Source organism: Sphaerodactylus townsendi, linkage group LG11, assembly GCF_021028975.2.
Source record: "Sphaerodactylus townsendi isolate TG3544 linkage group LG11, MPM_Stown_v2.3, whole genome shotgun sequence".
In the NCBI taxonomy this organism is placed as follows: domain Eukaryota; kingdom Metazoa; phylum Chordata; class Lepidosauria; order Squamata; family Sphaerodactylidae; genus Sphaerodactylus; species Sphaerodactylus townsendi.
This window is the reverse complement of record NC_059435.1, coordinates 74,613,239-74,637,973: the sequence shown is the minus strand read 5'-3', so window position 1 is coordinate 74,637,973 and position 24,735 is coordinate 74,613,239. Positions and strand designations below refer to the sequence as shown.

The following is a 24,735-nucleotide window of genomic DNA, read 5'->3' as shown; positions in this document are numbered from 1 at the left end:
TGATGGCGAACCTTTTCAAGACCAAGTGCCCAAACTGCAACCCCAAACCCACTTATTTATCGCAAAGTGCCAACCCAGCAATTTAGCCTGAATGCTGAGGTTTTAGTTAAGAAAAAATGGTTGGCTCCGAGGCGTGCGTTACTCGGGAGTAAGCTTGGTGGTAGTCGGTGGCTTTGCTTTGAAGCAACCGTGCAACTCTTCCAACGGGTGAATCACAACCCTAGGAGGGTTTACTCAGAAGCAAGCCACATTGCCAGCAACCGAGCTTACTCCCAGGTAAAGGATTGTGCTTTAGTTCTTTGCATGAAAATCAGTGGGTTTAACAGTGCTTAACAGAGTTACCTATACTGCTTCCCCAAAACTAGGTCTTAGGTTTAATGCTAATAATGGAGCCCAGCGGCCCAGGCCAGCCTAGATGTGTGGAGGGGGGGCGATTTCCCCCCACAGGATGAACTCTGTTTGTGCGTGCCCACAGAGAGGGCTCTGAGTGCCACCTTTGGCACCCGTGCCACAGGTTCGCCATCACTGGGCTAAGGTAAGGGGGCGCTGGATGGGGCACAGGGGCGCCTGGAGCAGGTGTTGCCTTGGGCACCATTTCCCCCTTCCCTACGCCTTTGCAGTCAGGTTTAGAAATGTAACTGTTGGCGAGGAAAGCACTCACGTTGCCTTCTGAGCGGAAGCAGGAGGAAGGAGCAAGTCAACCCCATTGCTGAGGGAGCCTGTTTAACAATTCCACAGCTGGGAGTTTCATTTTATGTGGCAAGACAGAGAGCATATCGGCTTGGCTGACTCAGCAATGGGCTGATGCGTTTCCGCCCACGACACCCATGCAAAGGTTGCCGTATCCTTTTGTATGATTTCTGATCACAGAAAAGGAAGAAGAAGAAGAGTTTGGATTTATATTCCCCCCTTTCTCTCCTGTAGGAGACTCAAAGGGGCTGACAATCTCCTTGCCCTTCCCCCCTCACAACAAACACCCTGTGAGGTGGGTGGAGCTGAGAGAGCTCCGAGAAGCTGTGACTAGCCCAGCTGGCGTGTGTGGGAGTGTACAGGCTAACCTGAATTCCCCAGAGAAGCCTCCACAGCTCAGGCGGCAGAGCTGGGAATCAAACCCGGTTCCTCCAGATTAGATACATGAGCTCTTAACCTCCTACGCCTCTGCTGCATGTTGGAGGAAGTTTCAAAGGGTATCCATGTTGGTCTGTGGTAGAACTGCTGGATTTGAGTCCAGTAGCACCTTTGGGACCAACTAGGTTTTTCAGGGCACGACCGTACATAGAATCATAGAGTTGGAAGAGATCTCAAGGACCATCAAATCCAACCCCCTGCCATTGAGCCTCTGTTTAAAAACCTCCAAAGAAGGAGACTCCACCACTCTCCGAGGTAGTGCATTCCACTGTCAAACAGTCCTTACTGTCAGGAAGTTTTCCTGATGTTTAGGTGGAATCTCTTTTCCTGCACCTTGAATCCATTACTCTGAGTTCTAGTCTCTGGAACCACAGAAAACGAGCTTGCTCCCCCACCAACGTGACATCCCTTCAGATATCTAAATATGGCTATCATGTCACCTCTTAACCTTCTCTTCACCAATCGAAACATCCCCAGTTCCCTAAGTCTCTCTTTGTAGGGCATGGATTCCAGACCTTTGACCATCTTGGTAGCCCTCTTCTGGACCTGTTCCAGTTTGTGGTGCCCAGAATTGTGGTACCCAGCACTGTACACAATTCAAGAGTTGTGATCCCTTCATCAGATCCAAGTTGCAATGGAGATCCATGAGTCTCCATTCCTACTCGTATCTGATGAAGGAAGCATTGACTCTTGAAAGCATGTGTGGTTAAGAACAGAGGGATTCTAATCTGGAGAACCCAGTTTGATTCCCCACTCCTTAACCTGAGTGGCAGAGGCTTATCTGGTGAACCAGATGTGTTTCCGCACTCCTGTGTTCCTGCAGGGTGACCTTGGGCTAGTCACAGTTCTCTGAGAACTCTCTCAGCCCCACCTATCTCACAAGGTATCTGTTGTGGGGAGAGGAAGGGAAAGGAGCTTGCAAACCATCTTGAGTCTCCTTACAGGAAAGAAAGGTGGGGTATAAATCCAGATTCTTCAGTTTTCACACAATGTTTTGGACCATGTTTACGCATTCTGAAAAACTCATAGAGAATTGGGATACATTGAATACTATTCTAGCCCATCAGGGAATAATTTCTGGGTGCACATTATTGCATGCCCTTTGAAACATCACTGTTCACACCATGCTGCATCGCTTACAAATCTAACACAGTTGCCATGCCTTTGCCCGTGTGAGCATGTGACGGTGTGTGGTCCTCCAAAGGGTGGGGAAGGTCCCGGGCTCGTGTCTCTCCATAAAACAACACCATTTCCACCGTTTTCATCGTCAGAGAGGAAACGATAACAACGGTGGTGAAGACTCCGCGAGTAAAGCGAAGGATATCTCCGGCCCGCCCACCTTCGAGCCATTCTCCTTCACGCTCCTCCAGATCAGAGTTTTCGACACCCGAGCCAGTTTATATGACCAAGTTTCGGCAGCCTCTTCACCGACATGACTTTGAAGCCATGCAAAAGGCATCGATCCCCACACTGTTTGTGACAGAGGCAGAAGGAGCGTCAGTCAGAGGCGGCGTCAGCGTGGAAACCATCGTGGAGGAGCAGACCCCCAAATGGGTTGAAGTGGAGGAGATTATTGAATTTAATGTGAAGAAGTCAGCCCAGACGTCGAGGAAAAGAGGAGCATCTCCCGTGAGAGCGGAAAAAGATGAATCGAGTTTCATTTGGTCAGGCTCGAGACCCAGGCGTTCCCCTGAAGATGACCCAAACACAAATAACTCCAATAATAAATTAGTGGAAGAAGGCAAACCTTCTCTAGCCCCTGATGTTGAAATATCTGGAGCTGAAGACAAGGGAATATCAACCAGTGATGAAAACATAAGTTCATATTATAGGTCGGAACAAGAACGAACGAGCTGCCCGCATGAACCAGTCGGTATGACCGATTCACCGGCTGCTTCCCCCGTGGTCAGCTTTGTCGACGAACTAGCTGAGACAACTGAACCAGGAGAGGATCCACATGGAGATATTGAGTTTCACGACACTGCTTCTGATTTTGAAACAACATGGGCAGCCGAAGAGGGACCATTAAGTCCCATGCAAGACAAAGACCTTCCAGAAGCGGAAAACATCATAATCGAAGAGCCCGAAGGGGTAGTGTCCGTTGACCTTAGCAACCGAGATCTCAAAATCCTTACCCGAAATGGGAAAGCATTGACTTTGGAGGACCTTGAAGATTACGTCCCGGAAGAAGGGGAAACCTACCGATGTGGGAATCCTAACTACGAAGACAAACCTTGTGAGATAGCTGTGCTCCAAACCGAAATCAACAAACCCACCGTCGGGAAGCCTGTCTTGCTCAATGTGGGGAGGCCGGTGGTTCCTAAGACAAAGCAAACCTTCTTTAGCAAGTTCGAAGGGCATCATCCAAGCGGCGTCTTCATGTCTGCGTCCATGCAGTCCAGTGGCCCATCCAACATTTCTTTCCACGTCAGCGAGACCCACACTGGAGCAGTGACGACACCTACGCCACGTACAACAGCTGCCGGGACTTCAGCCGAACCCCCATTCAAAATGGCGCCATCTTTCTGTACCAAAGTCCAGTTGTCTGCAGATAATGGGCAATCTAGCTTCAAAACGGAAGTTTCAACAAGAACCCTCAGCTACGGCAGCGTTGGAGAACCGGTCACACTCTGTATCAAGAAGGAAGACCCCTCCCAAAGCTGAGCCCGAAGCCAGTTCGGTTTTGACTGCCGCATGTATAAACTTTGCCATAAACCACACGAAGCGACCCCAAGAATACTGTGATGGGAATAACAAGGAGCCTAAAAGAAAACTCTCCCAAGGAAAATACTGTACAGCGTGAAATGTTGAGCTTTTCCAGTCTTAAAAGGGAACACTTCTATCAGTTCAGTATCTATAATGTAATTTTTGATTGTGATTGAAAGCTAAAAAGACAGCACCATTCCGTAGCAAAACGATAAGGAGCAGGTAGGGTAAACCTAGGGCAAAATTAGCAAGGAGATCTAAATAGATTTCATTCTAGATATATGTATATATACACACACATTATTTCAAGTTGCCAAACTCCTTAAATCAACCTTGCAGAATCCCAATCTAGCAGTTCCTCCCAGCTACTAAAGCCGTGGTGGCGAACCTTTGGCGCTCCAGATGTTATGGACTACAAGTCCCATCAGCCCCTGCCCACATGGTCAATTGGCCATGCTGGCAGGGGCTGATGGGAATTGTTGTCCATAACATCTGGAGTGCCAAAGGTTCGCCAGCACTGTACTAAAGCAAGGCTGTTTCTAGTTTGCGTTGTGCCTGCAAGGTAAAAAGTAGCTCAGCCTACCCTTTAAACGAACAATGTGTTGACCCTAAGTTGCTTCTGTACATTTAAACATGCTTTTAAAATGACTTCAAAGGGTGGACAGCTCAGCTGTTTGCTGTTCATGTACTCTGCAGAACGTACAACTTGTGTTCCATCTCCTAACTGCGCAGTTGAACTCAGACGATTAGCTGAAGAGACTGCCCAGAACTTTGCTCTGTTCAACTTCAGAGGCAAATTTGCTCTGTTCAGTTTTGGCTACGTTCAACTTCAGAGGCAAATTTAATTGAAGTGTCACAGTGCAATCCACAAATTGCTTATGGCTGCACCTTTGCACTGAATTTAGTGTAATCCCATTACAAATTTGACCTTGGCTTGTATTGCAAACAGACCAAGGTCAAATCCCCCTGTTTCATCAGTTTATGGATTGCACTTTGGTTTTTAATGCCTTTAAAGCTAGCTTAATGTCTTTGCATTACCAATATATAGTTTTTCTTATGGGGAGAGAGTTGGCCCAGCAATACTCCCTAGGTACGCATTCAGCCTTATAGACAGACTGTGCCTAGACTCTTTTACGTTTGTCCTTTATTAAAACAGCGGTGGTCTTTTGAGGAATCCATACATTTGTTTTAAAGATGCCTCACAACGCAAGGAACACAAAGTGACATTGCCTGTTTAAAAACTAGGAATGAAGGAGAAGTTTACTTGTGTGGCTTCTCCTAAAATACCACCCATTAGAGGAACAGGCTGCTTCCTATTAGCTTTGGGGCGTTTCCCCACTCTCCACGATCCCCCCTATGCCGCGTGCTGCTCTCAGCGCGCGGCATCCCTGGCGCGCGCCTGGGCATCCCCACGACCCCGCGCTCTGTGCTCTGCGCGGGGTCATCAAAAGGCGCTGTTTACAAGAGCGCCGGGGATGCCGCACGCTGAGGGGGCGCGACAGCGGCGGGGCAGCTGCGCTGTCGCCACCCCTGTCGTGGGGAGTGCCGGGGGACCCCGTGCTACTTGAGGAGAGTAGCGCAGGGCTTAAGATAAGTAGGGAAAGGCCCTTGGTCAAGTCAGGCTCAGGTCCCTTTCATGTGGCTTCTGAAAGCAAACAGAGTTTTTTGAAGGTTTCACAAACCTTGAAATGGTGTCCTCAGAGCTAACAAAGCCTTAATCTGGATTTTGATCATTTTTGTTGTGGTGGCCGTTGCTCTTTATCCTTTCCGCGTGTAAAACGTTTTAAAAAATCTATTTGCTATCTGAAGCCAAAGCAAGTTTAAAGCGTCTGTGTGAAAGGTGGTTAAATTGTGGGCAAATACCATATAGGAATTTGCTCATGAGGTTTGCAGAGGGAAGCATTTCATTGCTTCGGTAGAAGTCCTGACCTGCTAGAAGCCAATATTGCTATGGTCTCATTTAAATTGTTTTCAAAGGTTTCTAAGCTGGTAAGCCAACTTTACCCAAGTAAAAAGTGTATTCAGTTTTACTGCTGCCATTGCTACCCTTAAATCTTCTCTAGATCGTACTTGTCTTGTATTGGTAGATCATGTTCCTGCGATTCTCCGTGGCTTTGGTCTAGTTGAGCCAGGGGTTCTTTCCTTTCAAGCAGGCCAGATTTATCCCCTTACAGATATAATCTGTGGTGGTTCCAACTAACAGCGAGAGTGTTTGGCAAAGTGCTCTTGCAATTACAGGAATAATTGTTGCCTAAATCCGGGAGTGTGACTTACACAAAAAGCTATTTGTAATCTGTTGGGTGTTGGCTGTCAAGATGGTATGAACTCGGCTTTGAAAGTTTTAGCGTTGCCTGGTTTAGGAAAACTTTTATCCACTGGCTGTATTCAAGCCACAGAATCTGTGCCACCGCAGAACAGTGTCGGCTCCCAGTTGGACAAAGAATAGCCAATGTCCCATTCTTCCTTTTTTTTTTTTGCAAGAATACTTCCATTTATACTTTGTACTTTTACATATTTTGTTCACTGACATGGAGTTAAAACAAATGAAACTTATTTTATGCTATAGCAGGTCACTTGCTGCCCATCTTATAAAAACATTGATAAGTTTCTTTTACTGGGATGTGGTGTTCCCCAACCAAAAGTTCCCCAATCAATCAAAATGTTATCTAGGTTTCCTCTGGACTTGATATTTTTTAAAAGTCCATGTGAGGAAGACAGATAGCTTTGCGAACATCATGTGTCAGTTTTCATCTCAAGAACGGCATGGCTAAGTTAAAGTAGCAATTTTGAAATCCAAGCTACCACTCCATACCACGCGGACTCCTTCTGTAGAAGCGTGGATATCTCTCAGTGGCCATCTTTCGTGGATCTTTCTTATGTAACAGTTGTTCTATTTCTTAACACCTCACTGGTTTATTCTGTATATAAGTAAGGTACGTGATTATACATCAGTGTCTCTTGCACTATGAATTTTACAGACGTTACAGAAGACGAAAATACCTCTCTGCTGAAGTGTATTTCTTACTAGGGCCATATTTTTTAACTCAGATACTTCTGTGCAAATCTAGAATGCTGTCATTCAGATCAGAGGAATTAACCTCAATACCAGAAATATTAGATCTCGGCCTTTTGCGATCGTACATGCAGAAATGTTCAGGTGTTTTGTCTGTGAAAATGTGCAAAAAATGCTTAACCTTTCAGTTTTATTTAGCGACTTAGTGGTGTGCTTAACTAAACAGTAGTTTGTTTCAAGAAATGCAAGGAGGTCTTTTGATCAACCAATTTTAAAAAAACGCACAGCCCAACAGTTTACATTTTCTCTAAAAATTTAAACAGAAAAGCAACTCCCAGTCAACAGGAAACCCTATGCAGTATTTTTTTAAAAACTGAAAAGATCCGGAGCATCCTATATGTTTATTTTAAAAATATTTTCCTAGAAATTAAAAGAAGATAGGCTTGTATGTGACTAACAGTTTAGCCATCGTGTGGGGATTTATTTCCTGTAGAACAAAAGCACAGGCTTGTATTTAAACAAAAACAAAACCTCGGAACTAAAGAACTGGTTTAACGGCAAATTTCCAGTGGAAGGGAAGGTGTGACAATAGCCGAAAAAAAATCTGCTTGAGAGATGGATTTTTCAAAACTTCGGTTGACTTCTCAGTCAGTATGCTGTTTAGACGCTCAATTTCGTATCAATAAATGTCTAAGATCAGCTCTCTTGCTTTTGTCTTGCTTTTGTCTGGTCTCTTCACAAATGACACTTAAAGCTGGTTTTCTAGATTTTTGGGGTTTTTTTATTGTGATATTTTTCAAAATTCTGTGCTTGGCAATAGGTGTGCTCACACCTTGTAATGGTGAAGTTGCTTTGACGGTTACCTCAAAAGTCTTGCTGTTTATTTATTCATTTATTGGACTTTTATGCCACTCTGTGTCCTGACAGACTCAAGGGGACTCACATCAACCATATACACATCGACAAAAAATACATCGAAATAGAACATAACCATAAAACAACATAGCAATAAACCTGGCACCTTAAAAGTAACATGTCCCACAAGGGGGAACAAATTTATAACCAGCTGTCTAGCCCCTGGTAAGATTAACAGAAATATCTCAGAGAAATGAAAACCAAAAAAATGTTTATTATATATATATGAGAGAGAGAGAGAGAGAGAGAGAGAGAGAGAGAGAGAGAGAGAGAGGTTTGAAAAAATGGTTGGATTGAAGAACCGGTGGGGAAAGGTCAAAGAAATTACCGGGATGGCTATAGGAGGTTCCTCAGAGTATGTTTAAGCATAAGCATAAGCATTTTATTGTCATTGTGCACGCACAACGAAATTTACAGCAGCATTTCTCGATGCACACAATTTCAGACTCATACCCCATCCTCACTTTCCCCTTCCTCCACACATCCCTACACAGCCCCAAACATCAACACGAAGCCGCGGAGTTCAGCATCACCACAGCTCTAGAGTAGAAGCTGTCTCTAAGCCTCTTGGTCCTAGTTTGGATAGACCTGTATCGTCTGCCGGATGGTCACAGTTCAAAAAGAGAGTGTGCTGGATGAGACGGGTCTCTCAGAATATTTTGGGCTTTCTTTAGGCTTCGGGAATTATAGAGTTCTTCCAAGGAGGGGAGAGGGCAGCCGATAATCCTCTGTGCAGTAGTGATCACCCTTTGGAGCGCCTTCCTATCTGCCGCTGTGCAACTGGAGAACCATACACAGATGCAGCTTGTTAAGACACTCTCTATAGCACAGCGGTAAAAGGACACCAGGAGTTTTCCATTCAGTTGTTGTTTCCTTAAAAGTCTCAGATTTAAAATTGGAGGGTTGTAAAGATGAGGCCTGGGGGTATTCCCCCCACCCCAAACCTCTCCTTTTCCTCATTATAGAGGGAAGCAATTTTGAAGAAGTTGTCATAGCAACAGGAGGCCATAACCTAAGACAACATTTGATGCCAGGAAGCATGGGAGCCATGGTTTCCAAATTCATTCCCCTTGTCTCCCAGGATCAATGGAGACCTTCCGGTTTAGATCATCATGAATGCTCCCGCCATCCCCAGTCAGAAGGGAAAATTCAGGAAAGGGGACACAGGGTGATTCCGCACACGAGTAAAATAGGTTCGACCCAGTTCCCTGAGAAGGGTACTGACCTAGGTCGAAGCCATTGTTGTTCCCCACTGCAACCAGCTTGATCCCAGCTCGGCAGGCGGAATCATCCTGTGCCTCTTTGCTGCTCCGTTCCGATTGGCTACTGTTCTACGGCCATGTTTAGTCTATCCCCACACACGTTATAAAAGAACTGCCACAGGAATGGAGGCACGAAGGTGCCGTTTTTTGATTGGCCGCTTACATTGGTACGCGGAAATTATGCGCTGTTTGTGATTGGCTGAATGGGGGACTTCCGGCACCAGAGATTCCGCACTTTACTGAAATCGAGCTGAGTTCGAGCGTGGTTCCCTGAAAAAGTAGGAGTTCCCAACTGGAGTCGGAAATCTGACCATTACACAGGGCGAAGCTGGTACAAAACCACGTCGATCCCAGTGGTTGTGCGGAGCACTTAGGTCGAACGCAGCTCGAATCGTGAGGGTCGATAACGGCGCGGAATCGTAATTCACAAAGTTTCCTCAGCAGCAAGGAGTCCATACTGTATGCTGAATTCATGACTGAGATGTCCCAGCCTCACTCAACACCTGAGTTCAATGGGCTTTGGGAGAACTTTTTCCAATGGAGACCTGGTCATGAATGCTCCTCACCTACCAAGTCAGAAACATACATTTGGAAAAGGGGACGGATGGGGTTCTTAACGTTTATGCAAACTGTTCAAGGTTAGCACGTGTTAGTCTGGTTAGTTCCAGGAAGGGAAACTGCTTGGTTAACCAACCTGATCTTGGCCAACTGGGGTGACTGAACAGGAGGAGCAAACCGGGAAATTGGTTGGAGTGTACAGGAAAGACTGAACAACTTCCTGTATGGACTGGAGCATCATGGTTGGTGAGGGGCTGAGGTAGTGTGTGCCACGTTTGTTTTCTTACCCAAGAGCAATGGCCATTACATTTGCCGCAAGTGTAAATTGGTAGGCTTACTGGATGAGAAGATACAAGGGCTTTGAGGCACACTTATCCACACTCCATTTCATAAGGGAAGATGAAGAGTTCATGGACAGGATCCATAAAGCACACTTGAGGGGGCAACGGGAGGAGGAAAGGTATCTTCAGACATGAAGGAATGGCCAACACAGGAGATGGACATGTGGAAGAACGTGACATACAGGAGTCATTCTCCCAATACTAGAACCAGGGGGCATTCATTGAAAATGCTGGGGGGAAGAATTAGGACTAATAAAAGGAAACACTTCTTCATGCAATGCGTGATTGGTGTTTGGAATATGCTGCCACAGGAGGTGGTGATGGCCCCTAACCTGGATAGCTTTAAAAGGGGCTTGGACAGATTTATGGAGGAGAAGTCGATCTATGGCTACCAATCTTGATCCTCCTGGATCTCAGATTGCAAATGCCTGAGCAGACCAGGTGCTCAGGAGCAGAAGCAGCCGCAGAAGGCCATTGCTTTCACCTCCTGCACGTGAGCTCCCAAAAGGCACCTGGTGGGCCACTGTGAGTAGCAGAGTGCTGGACTAGATGGACTCTGGTCTGATCCAGCAGGCTAGTTTTTATGTTCTTATGTTCTTATTCTGAGCCCCCATTAAGCTATCAGTTGCAGGATCCCACCCCACAATAGGTATTGATTCTGGACCACTGAAATTAGGACTATTTCTCCAGACCCCATAAAGTTAAAAAAAAAAATTCTCAGGCCCCTGTAGATGAGAAAAGCTTATTTCCCCTGATATAGGAATAAATAAAATATTGTCCTTAAGAGAGCTCTGTAAGAATATAAAAGCAGATGGGATTCTGCATTTTTTAACCCAAAATGTGCCAAACTGTACAGCCCAATCCAGAAGGAGGGCCAATCGGCTCTTGGACAAGGTGACCAGACGTCCTGCTTTTGGCGGGACAGTCCCGCTTTTGAGCAATTTGTCCCGCATCCCGTGGGGTTTTTTAATTCTCCTGATTTTTGGAAGGCTGCCGCACTGCCTTCTGGGGCGCTCCCCTTTTCCCACCCTGTGACAGGGCAGGAAACAGGGAGCGCCCCAGAAGGCAGTGTGGCAGCCTCCCGTGCACGTGGCCGCAGGAGCGCACTGCCTTTTGGGGCACTCCCTGGTTTCAGGGCGGGAAACTGGGGAGCGCCCCAAAAGGCAGTGTGCTCCTGCAGCTGTTCCACGTTAAAAAGGTGAAAATGTGGTCACCTTACTCTTGGAGTTGGCATCGTGTTGCACTGGTGTGTTTGCCCACTGCTGTGAATGGAACTTACTAGGGTGGGGGAGACAAACAGGGAGGTGGGTGGGCACTGCAGACCTCTACGGCACCCAACCAGGAAGCAGGCTCAGCCTTCAGAGCTGCACTAACCAAAACCTGGCCGCTGGCACAGCTGGGTGTGAGCTAGGGCATCCCGGGGCAGAGCTGACCCTAGTTGGCCTCCGCTGAGCTTTCAGCCCAGGAATTCCCCTGACAGAGGAGTTTGTCCATTTGCCTCACTGGGGGCTTTTCAGGTGGCTGGGGGGTTTTCTTCTTTCTGCTGCCTCCCTGTGCCGCCCAGATCCCCTCAGGAGGCAGTGTGGCATCACAGCACTGGCACTGTTTCTGGCTACTGCAACTCTTTGCGTTGGGCTGTTAGTTTAGAGACACCCCCTTTGTGATGCCAGTTTTTTTAAATACACATATTTAAAACATTTCCACTTCACCTTTCTGCAACTCACAGTGACTTAGAAAAGCGGGGAGGGATTTGTAATCATTGTTACAACTTCTCTCTTGTGTTTTTTTTCCTGCTTTTTCCACCCGTGCATTATCTAACAAGTTCTGTTTTTGCTGCCAGCTGAACGGCAGGAAACTGCTGGTAAGATTCCGGGCAAAACTGAAAAAGTCCCTAGTCCCAGCATCGTTCAGGCAGATGTCGCTGCCCAGGAGGAGGGTATCCAAGAGCACGTGACCAGGTAACCTCAACGAGTAGTTCTGCAACTCCGAATGGTAGGCGGTTAGAGGAAATGCTACTAAGCCCCGAGATACCATTCCATTCACTTTGCAGTCTCAGTTTGAGCAGAGTGATTGGTGTGTAATTCAGGCTGAAGAAGAAATGCCAGCTTGGGGGAACAAGGCCATGAACTGGAGAAAACAGGGTGGAATGCACCCCCCGAAGGGCTCTGGGCGGTGCACAACACCAATTCTACATACAATATATACAAACAAAAAACCCATTAAATTAAAATAATTTAAATTTAAATTTAAGAATTTAAAACACAGCGGTAAATTCAGTAAAAATGGCATCAGCAATAACCCCAATTAAACCCTCCCAAGGAGGGCCAAACAGAACAAAAAGTGGGTCCCCTAGATGACAGGGGGACTCCGAAACCGGAGGAATAGAAGGGGCACCTCGATCATTCTCTCCTGACGTTTCGCCTCAAAATTCTATCAACTATCAAGACTAGCGAAGGCAAGACAAACCACTATTGTATCATTTCCCCACCAATACTATAAGTTGGAAAATCTTATGTAGCTGCAAACCAACATAAAATCATATCTTACTGCAGAGTGTACTAACATCTCCTCCCTTACTTCTAACTGCTCTCTGCACTTATCCCCTCCCCTTCAATCTTGACCTCATGCAAAAGGATTTCCATGTCAATAACCTACTGGAAAAGAATTGCCACCCTGTGCTTCTCTCTTCGAAAAGTCTGTTGGTGGCTATTTTGGTTGTCGCATTTTATTTATTTATTTATTTATTTATTTATTTATTTATTTATTTATTTATTTATTTATTTATTTATTTATTTATTTATGGGATTTTTATACCGCCCACCCCCGGAGGGCTCTGAAGTAGCAGCCGGCTCTTTTGCACAGCGGCTGGTTCATTGTGTAAATTCTGCTTGTATTATGATTCCTCCTCCTTTATTCAATGTTTCCAGAACACTCCAAATCGTGGAGGGAGCCGATGTCATCTGGGATGCACAGAAGGAAGCTTACACGGAGACCGGGGAGCGGGTGTCTGTCTGCGCAGCAGAGACGAGTGCAGCCAGTAAGATGAGCCACTATGTAGTCCGGCTTGAGGTCGACATAAAAACACACGTGAAGTTTTGTAGTGTGTACTCAAACTAGGAGCAGTCCCCGAGATCCCAAACAGAGGTCTTCTGTAACTGACCTTTAAGTGGAGATGGTGGGCACTGATCCTGGGACTTTCTGTATGCAGCAGTGGCGTAGGAGGTTAAGAGCTCGTGTATCTAATCTGGAGGAACCGGGTTTGATTCCCAGCTCTGCCGCCTGAGCTGTGGAGGCTTATCTGGGGAATTCAGATTAGCCTGTGCACTCCCACACACACCAGCTGGGTGATCTTGGGCTAGTCACAGCTTCTCGGAGCTCTCTCAGCCCCACCTACCTCACAGGGTGTTTGTTGTGAAGGGGGAAGGGCAAGGAGATTGTGAGCCCCTTTGAGTCTCCTGCAGGAGAGAAAGGGGGGATATAAATCCAAACTCTTCTTCTTCTTCTTCACTTCCCGTGGTTGGTGATGGGGGCACAAGGAGAGCTCTGCTATGTTTCTCTTCCATTCTTTTCTAAAAGCAACTGACAGGCCTGTTATGTCTCGCAGCCCCGCCGTACATGCAGGTGACGATTGAAGATGTTCTGGTTCGATGCGGAGAGATGGCGAAATTTGATGCCATTATTGAAGGAAATCCCCAGCCAACTGTTGCCTGGTTCAAGGTAGGTAGGAGACGTTCCCAGAGCAGAAGAGTCAACAAAGGAATTGTCGTGACCCTTTCTGCACAGGCTATTTAAAACGTGCAGTATGTGACCCTGAAGCTGGTGGATTTTGCATCAGGTTGAACATCTCCAAATTGTCTTCTGTCCAAGACTAGCCGTGTTGGTCTGCCTTAGAATTGCTGTTTTTGAATCCAGCAGCATCTTAAAGAGAGACGCCAGGTCAAACCTGCTCTTCCTCTCTGCACGGTCAAAATATCCCTGTGTAGCTGAGAATTCCGCAGAGTTCCTGGTGCTAAAGTTGGCCTGCCCCAGTGTTGCCTCGCGACATTTCCCTTAGCCCAAGATTTTTTTAAAATCACCCAATTGGCAATTTTTTCCCAAATATCCTGGGGTGACCCGATGCCGTGAAACACCACGGGCACAGAAACGGTGTAAATACAAAATACCCGGGCTCGTGCGGAACAACCTGGAGTATTATTTATGTATTTATGAGATTTATAAGCCGCCTCACCCCCGAAGGGCTCGAGGCGGCTCACAAAATGGCTGCACTTTTAAAACAGCAGATCAACAAAACATTTCAAAAATACAAGAATGCAGCTTAATTCATTAAAAACTTGAAACTTAAAAGCTTAAACAGCGATTACAAAATTACATACAGGTTAAAACAACAGAGCGCCCGATCTAAAGGCCAGCGGAGGGAGGGGGTAGGTAGGACCCGAGATGGAGATCAGGGCCCGACCAGATGGAAGGCAGCAGCCTCAATGGGGGGCGATAGAACCGCGGCCAGCCCCCCCAAAGTCCCGGTGGAATAGCTCAGTATTACCTCTTGATCCTAACTTGGCTCCTGGAAAGAAACAGGCAGCTGTGCGGAGGGATAAGCCAGGATAAAATAGACACAGGTTTAAAAAACGGTGGTGCACAGGTATAATTTTGCCGTGGAGAAACGGCCACTGTGGCTTTTTCTTCTTCCAGGGTATTTCGTTATTGACAGACAGCGAAAGAATCCGCCTGTTCAGCGAAGGCACAAGATACTCTTTGATTCTGTACAAGGCCAGATCTGAAGATGGCGACGTCTACACTTGCATGGCCACAAATGCAGCAGGGGAGGTGTTGTGCAAAGCAGAACTGGTGGTGCAAGAAGGTAACTCGGATAGCTTCTGTTAGGAGAGTTGCCAACCTCCAGGTGGCAGCTGGAGATCTTCAGCTGTTACGATTGATCTCCAGTTGTAACATCTCCAGGTTCCGGAGATCAGCTCACCGGGAGAAAATGGCCATGTTAGAAGCTGGACTTGATGGCCTTACATCCCATTAAAGTTCCTTCCCTCCCCAAACTCCCCCCTCCTCAGGCTCTACTCTCAAAATCTCTAGATATTTCCCAACTAGAAGCTGACAACTCTATCTGCTTTCTTTCTTTCTTTCTTTCTTTCTTTCTTTCTTTCTTTCTTTCTTTCTTTCTTTCTTTCTTTCTTTCTTTCTTTCTTTCTTTCTTTCTTTCTTCCTTCCTTCCTTCCTTCCTTCCTTCCTTCCTTCCTTCCTTCCTTTATGTATGTATGTATGTATGTATGTATGTATGTATGTATGTTGTATGTATGTATGTATGTATGTATGTATGTGTATGTTTGTTTTTTGAACTTTTACCCCGCCCATCCTCAAAGGGCTCAGGGCGGCAATACAACAGCATAAAACCCCTATTAAAATAACAGTAAGATCCCAAACATTAAAACACTAATACAGTAACACAACAGCACAATTGCAATTTAAAATAGACAAGATGGTAGCCTAAAAACCCACGAACCCTTGGGAGGCCAATAGGAATGGATGTCAGCCCTGCTGGCCTCCAGAGAAAGCTGGCAGAATAGCTCCGTCTTACAGGCCCTGCGGAAACCACTCAAGTGCTGCAGGGCCCTGATCTCACTCGGGAGCATAGTCCACCAGGTAGGGGCCAGGATAGAATAAGCCCTGGCCCTCGTCAAGGCCAGCTGGATATTTTTTGGGTCCAGGGATTACCAGTAGATTCTCCTCCGAGGAGCAGAGGGATCTAATTGAGCAATATGGGGAAATATCACATCTAGGTTCTTGCAGCCAATTTGTCTGCATCTTTTTCAGTGGGGTGCTGTGTGGTTTCCGGACTGTATGGCCGTGTTCTAGCAGCATCCTCTCCTGACGTTTCGCCTGCATCTGTGGCTGGCATCTTCAGAGGATCTGTGGCTGGCATCTTCATCAGACTATCAGATCCTCTGAAGATGCCAGCCACAGATGCAGGCTAAAGGTCAGGAGAGAATGCTGCTAGAACGCAGCCATATAGCCCGGAAACCACACAGCACCCCAGTGATTCCGGCCGTGAAAGCCTTCGACAATACATCTTTTTCAGTGTTTGTTTTCATGTATTTATAGTCGCGCGTCCCTCTCCCCAACAGCTGAGCTAGCATAGGCCGCCACTCATCAGAGACTTCATGCATTCAGGCTACAGCTAGCAAGATGAATCAGGAGTCCAGCAGGGCCTTGAAGAGAGAGTTGGTTCCACCTCTTCCTGGCAACTAAAAGTTCATGAAGTTTTCCACAAAGCTTTGCACGACAACGTGGGCGGACGTGGGTTGCTTTGGCCTGGCGTCAACAGTTTTGAGCCCCATGGCCAGTTTTCATAAAAGGCATCCTGACCCTACACACAACGCAGATATCTGTTCTTCAAAACGGCAGGCCTAGTTCACCACCCTGAATCGAGCTGGAGGCTGCCGCGCCGAGTTTGTCAAAGCTCAATCTGGAAATCTTTTGAGGCTTAGCAAGCCTATTTCTGTCTTGTTAGGTGTGAAGTATTTTGAGCATCTAAAGTGCAATATAAACACTGTTCAGTGTATGTAATAGTATTCTATAGGACAGTGATGGCGAACCTATAGCACGGGTGCCAGAGGTGGCACTCAGAGCCCTCTCTGTGGGCACGCACAAACAGAGTTCATCATGTGGGGGGGAAATTGCCCCCTGCCCACACATCTAGGCTGGCCTGTGCCGCTGGGCTTGATTATTAGCATTAAACCTAAGACTTAGTTTTGGGGGAGCAGTGTAGGTAACCCTGTTAAGCGCTGTTAAACCCCACTGATTTTCATGGGAAGAACTAAAGCGCGATCCTTTACCTGGGAGTAAGCTCGGTTGCTGGCAATGTGGCTTGCTTCTGAGTAAACTCCTCCAAGGGTCGCGGATTCACCCGCTCTCAAGAGTTGCATGGTTGCTTCAAAGCAAAGCCAACAACTACCACCAAGCTTACTCCCGAGTAACGCACGCCTCAGAGCCAAACATTTTTTCTAAACTAAAACCTCGGTATTCAGGTTAAATTGCCGTGTTGGCACTTTGCGATAAATAAGTGGGTTTTGGGTTGCAGTTTGGGCACTCGGTCTCGAAAAGGTTCACCATCACTGCTATAGGAACAGAACCCTGTGACTAAATACTGTGCTGTTTGTTCAACTCCCAGTCCCAAATTGTCTTGCTTTGCCTGCCAAAAAATATGTGTTTTCCCGTTTGTATGGCCTGTGAGTAGGCTCTGTCCCTGTCTTGTGTAAGGTCCTCCCAGCCCTTCAACTTGGATGTGACACGGTGTAGTGGTTATGAACAGGTGGATTCTAATCTGGAGAACTGGGTTTGATTCCCCACTCCTTCACCTGAGTGGCACAAGCTTATCTGGTGAACCAGCTGAGTTTCTGCACACCTGCACACATTCCTGCTGGGTGACACTGGACTAGCCACAGTTCTCTCGGAACTCTCTCAGCCACACCTACCTCACAAGGTGTCTTTGTGGGGAGAGGAAGGGAAAGGAGCTTGTAAGTCACCTTGAGTCTCCTTACAGGAGAGAAAGGTGGGACATAAATCCAAACTCCTCCTCCTCCTCCTCCTCCTCTTCCTTATACTTCCTCTCTTACACCCTTTATTTGTGCCCACACAACGTGACCAATCACGAGGCCAAATAAAAATAGCTGCCCCTTCCAAGAAGCAGCATTGCATGTCCGGTATCTGACTGACAATTTCGCCGTCACGCTACGCAGTTAGAATGTTTGTAGGCAATCCGTGACGCAGATACAGGCGGTGGCTCAGATGGAAAAAGGATATCATAAGTCAATTATATGGATGACACACAAAAGAGGAAACGTGTACTGTGCCATGTGCGAAGTCCCACACCCCGTTGGCATCTCCAGGTAAATAATTTGGGGTAACTTGTTGCTGAAATCCTGCAGTGTTGACACCAGAACAGGTACAAACAGTACTGGGCTTGGCGAATCAGGGATTTGACTCTAGGACAAGCAACTCTTTGTATTATTAGATTACACCAGAGGTGGGATCCAACCAGTTCTCACCACTTCCCTAGAAGCGGCTACTAATTTTTTCTGAGTGCCGAGAAGGGGTTACTAAAGCAACCTCCCTGACCAATAGGGACTGGAAGTGCGTGTGTGCGACGGCACCACTGTTTGAATCCCACCACCATCGGAACCTGTTGTTAAAATTTTTGGATCCCACCACTAGATTACACCCCAGCAACCACAGTTATTGTTAGAGTATTTCATTTGCTCGGGTACGGTGCTCAGAAAAAGACAGCATTGCCCCCACAAAGACGCCCCTTGGAAGGGTAGAAGCATGGAATGCGGCCAGCAAACAAGATGTAGATTATGCAGAAAAGACAGAGATTTTATTTTGTGAGTGTTTATTGATTGGTCCACTTTTTCTTTTTGGTGTTGACCTGCAGACAAGAAAAGCCAAGAGGCCAAGAAACAGAGCACAAGAAGAAAGCTCCATTCTTTCTACGAGGTCAAGCAAGAAATAGCCAGGTAAAGGAAACCGGGTTTGATTCCCCGCTCTGCCGCCTGAGCTGTGGAGGCTTCTCTGGGGAATTCAGATTAGCCTGTACACTCCCACACACGCCAGCTGGGTGACCTTGGGCTAGTCACAGCTTCTCGGAGCTCTCTCAGCCCCACCCACCTCTCACAGGGTGTTTGTTGTGAGGGGGGAAGGGCAAGGAGATTATGAGCCCCTTTGAGTCTCCTGCAGGAGAGAAAGGGGGGATATAAATCCAAACTCTTCTTCTTCTTCTGTGTGGCCTCTGTTGAAACGATACATTCAGTGGTTTGGTTCAAGGTTGGCACAAGGTGTTCTGTGGCTTCAAGCAAGGTAAATCGACCTTGAGACTTAGAATCATAGAATCATAGAGTTGGAAGAGACCACAGAGGCCATCCAGTCCTACCCCCTGCCATGCAGGAATACGTAATCGAAGCACTCCTGACAGATGGCCATCCAGCCTCTGTTTGAAAACCTCCAAAGGAGGAGACTCCACCACCCTTTGAGGCAGCGGATTCCATGGTGGAACAGCCCTGACGGTCAGGAAGTTCTCCCTAATGTTTAGGTGGAATCTCTTTTCCTGCACCTTGAATCCATTCCCCCATGTCCTAGTCTCTGAGCTAGCAGAAAACAAGCTTGCTCCCTCTTCCATATGGCATCCCTTCAAATATCTAAACATGGCTATCACGTACCCCCTTAAGCTTTGCTTCTCCAGACTCAACACCCCCAGCTCCCTAAGTCTCTTTTCATAGGGCATGAACTCCAGACCTTTTACCATGTTGGTTGTCCTCCTCTGGAGACGACGTAGAGCAGCAGGAGGTGCCACTCATCCAGGAGGGGGCGGCAGTCACCTTCCATGCCATTGATGTGAGGAAAAGCGCTGAGCAGCTGTGGAACGATGCCCTGTTGTGCCATTTGAAGTTGTCCGCGTGGGTGTCTCGGCCAGACAGCCACGCTCAGTCCTGATGATTTGGTGACAAAGAGAAAGCTAAATAAGAAAGACATTGGCCGTTTCTGCACAGAGCATTTAAAACACTTGGGAAACATTTTAAACAGAACCGTTTGGGCTTTTTTTTGTCCCCATAGCGTGGTGAAATGAAGCGTTTCAGGGAAAAACAGTTCTTTTGTCTGCTATTTTTTGTTCGCGCCCACTGTTTTCTGCTGCTTCAGATGATGATGGTGGTGATGATGATGATGATGATGATGATGATTGTAGATTTCACAGCTGCCAGATCTTTAGCTGGTTGTTGGCCTTCGTTACAATTCGAGCCTCACCCAGAGGCCTAGGAAGTTGTTATGTATCGGCGCAGTATTCGTGCGGATCCCAGCAGGGCTGCCTTCTGAATTTGACAGATGTTAATTTTGTCAATTCAAAGATGTTTTAAGTGCTGCCATAGTGTTTTTGGGATGGCGCCCAGCGTGCCGATTACCACTGGCATGACCTATTATTATTATTATTATTATTATTATTATTATTATTATTATTATTATTATTATTATTATTATTATTATTATTATTATTATTATTATTATTATGGTGGTGGTGGTGGTGGTGGTGGTGGTGGTGGTGGGGTTGATAATAATAATAATAATAATATCATCATCATCATCATTATTATTTAATAAACCGCCCACCCCCTCAGGGCTCTGGGCGGTGTACAACAAAACAGTGCATAACTACAGTACATAATAAAAACAAAATATATACGTGATATTAAAACCTTTAAAAACACAGCAGCATTAACACACCCATCATTGGTCGACCTCAATTTGTTGACAGCGCCCGATCCCAAGGCCGGGAGAGGCCCCGGCAGCGCCAGATAAGATCTTACATTGGCAGTGCCGGAGATGGCACAATTATGTTTGATTCTCTATGCCGTTTACCATTTTATGTGTCCCACAGATGTTTCCTCCTCAGTGACTGAAGTTCATGAATAAACTCAGTTTTGCCTGCCGGTTAAGGCAGATGAAGGAAGGGGTTGTGAGCATTTCCTGTGTAGGACCCCATCAAACCTGGCGTTTTCCTTTCACTGGCTAAGTTTTGAATTCCTTACAGGGGCTCCTTTGGCTTGCTCAAGAGGGTGGTCCATAAAGGCGACCGAACGCTCTGTGCGGCCAAATTCCTGCCACTGCGCAGCAAGACAAGGGATCAGGCCTATCGAGAGAGGGATGTTCTAGCCACGCTTTCCCACGACCGGGTCACTCGGCTGCTGGATGAGTTTGAGACGCGAAAAACGTTGATCCTGATTTTGGAGCTGTATCCTTCGTTGGGAATCCTGGGGTGGGATGCGTGTTAGCCTTGTCGGCAGCAGTGTGCCGGGGGAGGGAGGTTTAGCCATGGGAAGCAACATATTCAAAATGAGACAGTTACAGACGGGGTGCCAGCTTCTGACCTAAGAGTAGCACCCCACTTTCATCTGCACCTATTCAGACAACGTGCAGTGACTGCTTGCGTGGCTGGAATATCATCAGCTTCCATTCTCCTTTCGTAAAAGGGTAGTCTTAACTGTTTGGTAGAAGAATCCTGTGTGTCCCCTCCCCCTCCCTCCCCCTTCCCTCCATGGTGGCAGGGCTACAACCAGATGATGGGTCCCCTTCCCTTTCCCTTTCCCTCTCCCCATCCCCAGTGGTGGGATCCAAAAATTTTAGTAACAGGTTCCCATGGTGGTGGGATTCAAACAGTGGCGTAGCGCCAATGGGGCTGGGCGGGGCACGATGGGGGCATGGCTGGGCATTCCAGGGCGGGGCATTAATAATTTCTCTGTTACTGTAAAAAACTCTTACTATAAAAAAAAAGTTCCTAATTTCCAGATAGTATCTTTCTGTCCATAATTTAAATGCATTATAGCAAGTCCTATCGTCTACTGCCAACAGAAACAACGACTTCTCCTCTAATTAGCTGCCTGCCAAATACTTAATACTTTCAAATACTTAATTTTGTTTCTAGAAATCAAAAGAAGGATACTTTCCTTAAACAACGAACTTTACCATATTTCTAAAACATGTTTTTAAAACAGTCCAATAGGGAGAATTATCCCGTTTTCTACCTTCACTAACCAGCCACACAGGAAACAACAGGACTTTATGATTTTTGGACCTAATGGAATTTCTAATGGAAAAGCGGACCCAATTAGTAACCCCCTCTCGGCACACACAAATAATTAGTAACCCACTCTCGGGAACTGGTGAGAACCTGCTGGAACCTACCTCTGCCCATCCCTCCCCTTCCCCCCCAGGGTGGGTGGGCCACAACCAGATAACAGGCCCCTTTCCCCCTCCCCCTCCCTGCCTTCCTCCCACAGTGGGGGGCACAACCAGACAGATGACGGCCCCCTTCCCTTCCCTTCCCCTCTTCCCCTCCCTCCCCTTCCCACCAGGAAAGATTGGATCATTGGGCCACAATTTATCCATTATTTATACTGTCTCAAATCAAAACGTTTCATGCTCCTTAATATGTGAGATGCTCCAATGAAGAGCTGTTGGACAGGTTGTTCAGGAAGAACGTGGTAACGGAAGTGGAGGTAAGGTTGGTTTCTTGCGTATCTTTTTGGGCAGGGCTGTGGCTAGGGTTGCCAACCTCCAGGTGAGTCTTGGCAGCTCATCTCCAGACTACGCAAATCAGTTCCTCTATTGGACTGTCAGTGGATTCACTTTGCCCCTTGTCCTATTCAGAAGCTTATAGGAAATCAAAAGGTCAACTATTGGATAGAGAGTTCTCTACCCTAATCACCGCAGCCAAGAAAACGTGCTCCCCCCTGTATTTTTCTCTCCCATTTGAACGGGGCCACTTGGCACACTACCTGTACTGCTTAATAAACCCCGTTCAAAGGAGAGCCATAATGCTCGCCAGGTTTAATGTTATGCCTTCTGCCTTGTTGCATGGCAGATTTAATAACCCAGACAAGGCTAAAAGATTGTGCCCATGTAACGACGGCTCAGTCGAATCTCTGGCCCACCAATTACTACACACTGTCTCAGATTCAAGGAAATCAGTGGATCCAAGTATGGTGAATCTTACTCCTTTACATTTCTACCCCCCAACTCCCCCCGACGATTTAATTAGATTATACGCTTTACTTTTGTTGGACAACCCTGATCCTTCTCTCTGTATGATAGTGGCAGACTTTCTCCTGGAAATTACCAAACGCCAGTAGATTTCCTTCGACCTAACATTTATTTCCTGTATTACATATGCTTTAATCCATTTTTTACTATTGTTGTACTGTTGTCTATGCCAATAAAGGCTTGCTTCTTCTAAATCATTTCCTCTGGAGAAAATGCCTGCTTTGGAGAGTGCGCTCTGTGCTATTCTACCCTCTGAGGTTCAAACCCTGTCCTCTCCCGACTATACCCCCACATTTCCAGGAATGTACCAACCCAGATTTGGTCTCTCTAGCGTTGCCCCAAATGGAGTAGAGCTTGACTCCAGAATACCTCTGAAATCAGAAGCATTCATTTTGAAACTGTGCTCCTTTCCGCACAAATCCTCTAAGACGTTTTCAGTCCCCTTCCTTACAATGATGTATATCTGCACTCATCCCCTTGAAATGATTCCTGATTGCCATTGCGTGATTTTCCCCCCCTCACAGCCTTGCGCTGCATTCGCTACTCCTTGTTTACTCAGTGCTTCAAAGTTTGCTCCCCCCACAAATTAAAGAACAAACAGTGAAATGCTGCAAATAAACAGTTGAAGGAGGAACGGAGTGAACTCAGAAGATGGTGCCAAGAGGAAGTTCAGGGGTGCAGAGAAACATGGGAAACAGAGCCAGTGGATTACAAAACAACTGAAGACGTTTTCAAAACATTTCAGGCACAGAATCGTTTTAAAAGGGGATTCATTTAAAATACTTTGAGGCCATAAATACAACGTTTGTGGTAAAAACAATATGGAACTCCATGGAGGAAATGTTTTATTTCCTGCCTCGAAATGTTTTAAAAGGTTTCTCCGGAAAGGGCCGTAGACACATAGAACTGGAAGGGACTCTAGTCCAAACTTCTGCACGATGCAGGACATTCGCAGCTATCTCCCCACTTCCCTGGGGACCTATGCCCTGAGAAAATCTCCAAACTCCACATTATTGTTAAATCCCAAATTAAACTTTTTGTTTGTTTTTCTTTTCACTTCTAGGTTAAGCTATATATTAAACAACTTTTAGAAGGGATTGCATATCTTCATGAGAACGGAATACTTCACTTGGACATTAAGGTAACTCTGACGTCATCTTTGTGACTGTCGGAATTTTTTCATAATTAAGGTGACCAGATTTGTACCTTTTTTTACATGTGGACGCTGGCACATCGCACGTTTAGATGCGCACTTTCTGGGACGCCTCAAGCCTCCCCCGCCCTGTGACAGGGCAGGAAACGGGAGCGCCCCAGAAGGCAGTGCGGCAGCACGGGAGGCCCTGGAGCGCCCCAGAAGGCAGTGCGGCAGCGCGGGAGGCCCTGGAGCACCCCAGAAGGCAGTGCGGCAGCCTTCCAAAAATCAGAACATTTAAAAAACCCCGTGGGACACGGGACAAATTGGTTAAAAGCGGGACTGTCCCGCCAAAAGCGGGATGTCTGGTCACACTATTCATAATGTGCAGGAAGTGTTTCTTGGAGACACATTAGGCCGGGTATCCATTTTAGTAGCGTCTGTAGGGATACACCTGCTTGAAGTGATTATGAGACGCTCATAGTGGTAAAGGGCTGTGCCCCCTAATCTGGAGAACCAAGTTTGATTCCCCACTCCTCCACTTCAGCAACAGACTCTTATCTGGTGAACTAGATTTGTTTCCCCTCTCCTCCACATGAAGTCTGCTGGGTGACCTTGGATCAGTCACAGTTCTCTCTGAATTCTCTCAGCCCCACCTGCCTCACAAGATTTCTGTTGTGCGGCGAGGAAGGGAAAGGAGTTTGTAAGCAGCTTTGAAACTTCTAATGATTGAGAAAAGCAGGATAGAAATCCAACCATGCTTCTTCAGGGGTTGTGGAGGCCTACTGACTCCATGCTGAAAGTTAGGAATGTAACCTTTAGCAGCTCCAGGTTTAAAAAAGGACCAGGCAGGCAGTAGACGGTGTGAAATGACTTCTGCCCGAGTCCCTGGTCTGAGCAGGCAATACTTATTTTGATAGACCAGTGGTCTGATTCAATATAAGACAGCGTCATGTGTTTATGTCAGGGGTCTGCAACCTGCGGCTCTCCAGATGTTCATGGACTACAATCCCCATCAGCCCCTGCCACCATGGCCAATTGGTTGCAGGTTGCAAATCCCTGATTTAACAATGTATCTAATTC

General features: G+C 46.7%; 1 protein-coding gene across 1 annotated transcript in view; it reads left to right on the top strand.

Annotated features, from left to right (window-relative positions):
* LOC125440650 (obscurin-like) overlaps positions 1-24,735 on the top strand; it is a 102,807-nt gene that overhangs the window by 35,717 nt on the left and 42,355 nt on the right. Inside the window, exons 19-27 of the mRNA XM_048510507.1 lie at positions 2,400-3,787; positions 11,764-11,881; positions 12,851-12,960; positions 13,528-13,640; positions 14,613-14,781; positions 18,367-18,448; positions 20,512-20,712; positions 21,916-21,976; positions 23,584-23,661. Of these exons, the coding sequence (XP_048366464.1) occupies positions 2,400-3,787; positions 11,764-11,881; positions 12,851-12,960; positions 13,528-13,640; positions 14,613-14,781; positions 18,367-18,448; positions 20,512-20,712; positions 21,916-21,976; positions 23,584-23,661 (2,320 nt within the window). The remainder of the gene's footprint in view (positions 1-2,399; positions 3,788-11,763; positions 11,882-12,850; positions 12,961-13,527; positions 13,641-14,612; positions 14,782-18,366; positions 18,449-20,511; positions 20,713-21,915; positions 21,977-23,583; positions 23,662-24,735) is intronic.